Source organism: Echinops telfairi, unplaced genomic scaffold (assembly GCF_000313985.2).
Source record: "Echinops telfairi isolate 266 unplaced genomic scaffold, ASM31398v2 ScPeMD7_655;HRSCAF=1070, whole genome shotgun sequence".
In the NCBI taxonomy this organism is placed as follows: domain Eukaryota; kingdom Metazoa; phylum Chordata; class Mammalia; order Afrosoricida; family Tenrecidae; genus Echinops; species Echinops telfairi.
This window is the reverse complement of record NW_022104553.1, coordinates 21,579,069-21,581,122: the sequence shown is the minus strand read 5'-3', so window position 1 is coordinate 21,581,122 and position 2,054 is coordinate 21,579,069. Positions and strand designations below refer to the sequence as shown.

Below are 2,054 nucleotides of genomic sequence, written 5' to 3'. Positions count from 1 at the left end.
CTGAATCCCGTCATTTTATTTCTTTGAGGTTCCCCACCCTCTCTCCTGGGCTCCCTGCCTCACCTTTCATCAGCTCCACCCCTGACCTCACTCCCGGCCCTTCTACAGGCTCATTGGGCCCCAGCACCTCAAGACCTTGTAGCCCCTCCCTCCCCAAACCGTTCCCCTGGACTCCATTAAGCTCTGATTACCCTGGGTCCTGCACCCTTGGGCCCCACCCACTCAGACCCACCTCCTGAGCCCCGCCCACCACAGCTCCTCGAGGCTCCACCCACCTTAATTCCTCGAGGCCCGTGGACACTTTCTGCAGCTCCAGCTCGCTCGAGAGGGGACATTCTCCCGCCCTGGGCCCCATTCCCCAGCCGCCAGGGGTCACGCTGCGGGACCGAGGGGGCTCGTCGGGGCTCCCCGGGGGGCCTGAGCAGCCCTGGGGTACAGCGCCCGGGCCCAGGCCGTGCCGGGAGAGGCCGGCCTCCAGCTTCTGCTCTAACTCCTGCAGCTCGGCCTCCTGCCGACGCGGCGTCTCATCTTGAAGTTGCTGTTGGAGATAGCGCAGCTTCTCCTGGGCGGGGGGAGAGGACCCAGTCACAGCGTCCAGCACCACCCACCCCCCAAAATCGGCCGTCAATCATCCCTAAGGCGGGGAAGTCACGGGGCTTTAAGCCCTCTTTGGAATCGACGTGGACCTCCGCTTACTGCTGTCCTGGGGGAAGGAAGGGATGCCCTCTGGGAAGTCCAGCTGTGGCCCTACAATACTTTGCCTCCACGTCTCCACCCCCAACCTCAGTCCTCCAAGCTGGTAAACCCTAGTCCATCATGTAGGAGGGCAACTGAGGCAAGTGAGTGGGCACGTGGGCAGGGCAGGCATTCCCACTGGACGTCCGGCCCCAGCCTCTCCCTCGGCAACCAGAATCGAAAAGTTCCCCAGCTCTGGTGGGAGCGGTCCGTTGGAAACCTAGCTCGAATCCTTCTACGTGGATTCTCACTGTGGTTGGAAACATGCAACTTTTCCCTGTGGTGGGTCGAGCAGGACGGGGAAGGTCACACCGGAAGCCTCCCTCAAATCCTTCAGGCCTCACCCCATCCCCCCAATCCTGGGATTAAATCCCCACCTCCCTTTTACCTCCAGCAAGGCAGAGTTCTGTTTCAGGACGTTGGTTTTGATTTCAGCGTCTTCCACTGACCGGGTCACCTTCCGGCAGTTTTCCTGCGTCAGGACACCAGGTGGGGGACCCTGCCTTCCCATTCCAGTTCTGCCTCCAGTCCCCTAATTTCCGTCCCTCCCTATGGGCTCCACCCCTAAGCCAAGCCACACCCACGTCCTTCCCTATGGGCTCCACCCCTAAGCCAAGCCACACCCACCCCTTATGGCTCCACCCCTAAGCCAAGCCACACCCACTCCCCTATGGGCTCCACCCCTGAGTCAAGCCACACCCAATTCCTCCCTATTGGCTCCACCCCCAAGCACACACCACACCCACTGCTCTGCCTTCTTGCTGGCCTGGAACCCTACAGGTAGCCCTGTTCTTGTTCCCCCCTCTCCCATGCCCACCCAATCTGCCCTTCCACAGCACACCCTTCACACACACACTGTTCCTACCACCCCACGCTGTTCCCCAACACACCCCATTCCTGCCTCTCAGCGGCCCACCTTGAGCTGACTGCAGTACCCTTCTAGTTCTTCTGCCTCTTGCCGCCTTCTCTCTAAATTTTCACTCAGCACTGAGCACTCGCTCTGGAACGGGTTGGGGAGGAAGGGGTTAGACCAGGCCACAAAGGGGTGCTCCAAGGGGCGGAGGAACTCGGCCTGGGATGGGGGATCCCTTCCCTTCTGGAGCTCAATCTCCCCAACTGGGGTGTGGGTGCACCTGGTGGGAGGCAGGTTCTAAGAGAAAGACCAGTGTTGGGAGAGGAGGGGCTTCACACCTGCAATGACTGCACATGCTGGTTCACCCGGGTGGTCTTCTCCTTTAAGCTGGTGATGGAGTCTTTGGCTCGGACCAAACCATTGTTGACTCCGCTCTGGGGAAGGATGAGAGAGAGGGTGGGGGTGG

The 2,054-nt window shown here is 60.8% G+C and overlaps 1 protein-coding gene across 1 annotated transcript in view; it reads right to left on the bottom strand.

Moving 5' to 3' along the window:
- Positions 1-2,054, bottom strand: part of TSKS (testis specific serine kinase substrate) — a 27,473-nt gene that overhangs the window by 7,798 nt on the left and 17,621 nt on the right. Inside the window, exons 3-6 of the mRNA XM_004710671.1 lie at positions 1,927-2,022; positions 1,652-1,735; positions 1,124-1,207; positions 276-562 (exon numbers count right to left, since the gene is read on the bottom strand). Coding sequence (XP_004710728.1) covers positions 276-562; positions 1,124-1,207; positions 1,652-1,735; positions 1,927-2,022 — 551 coding nt within the window. The remainder of the gene's footprint in view (positions 1-275; positions 563-1,123; positions 1,208-1,651; positions 1,736-1,926; positions 2,023-2,054) is intronic.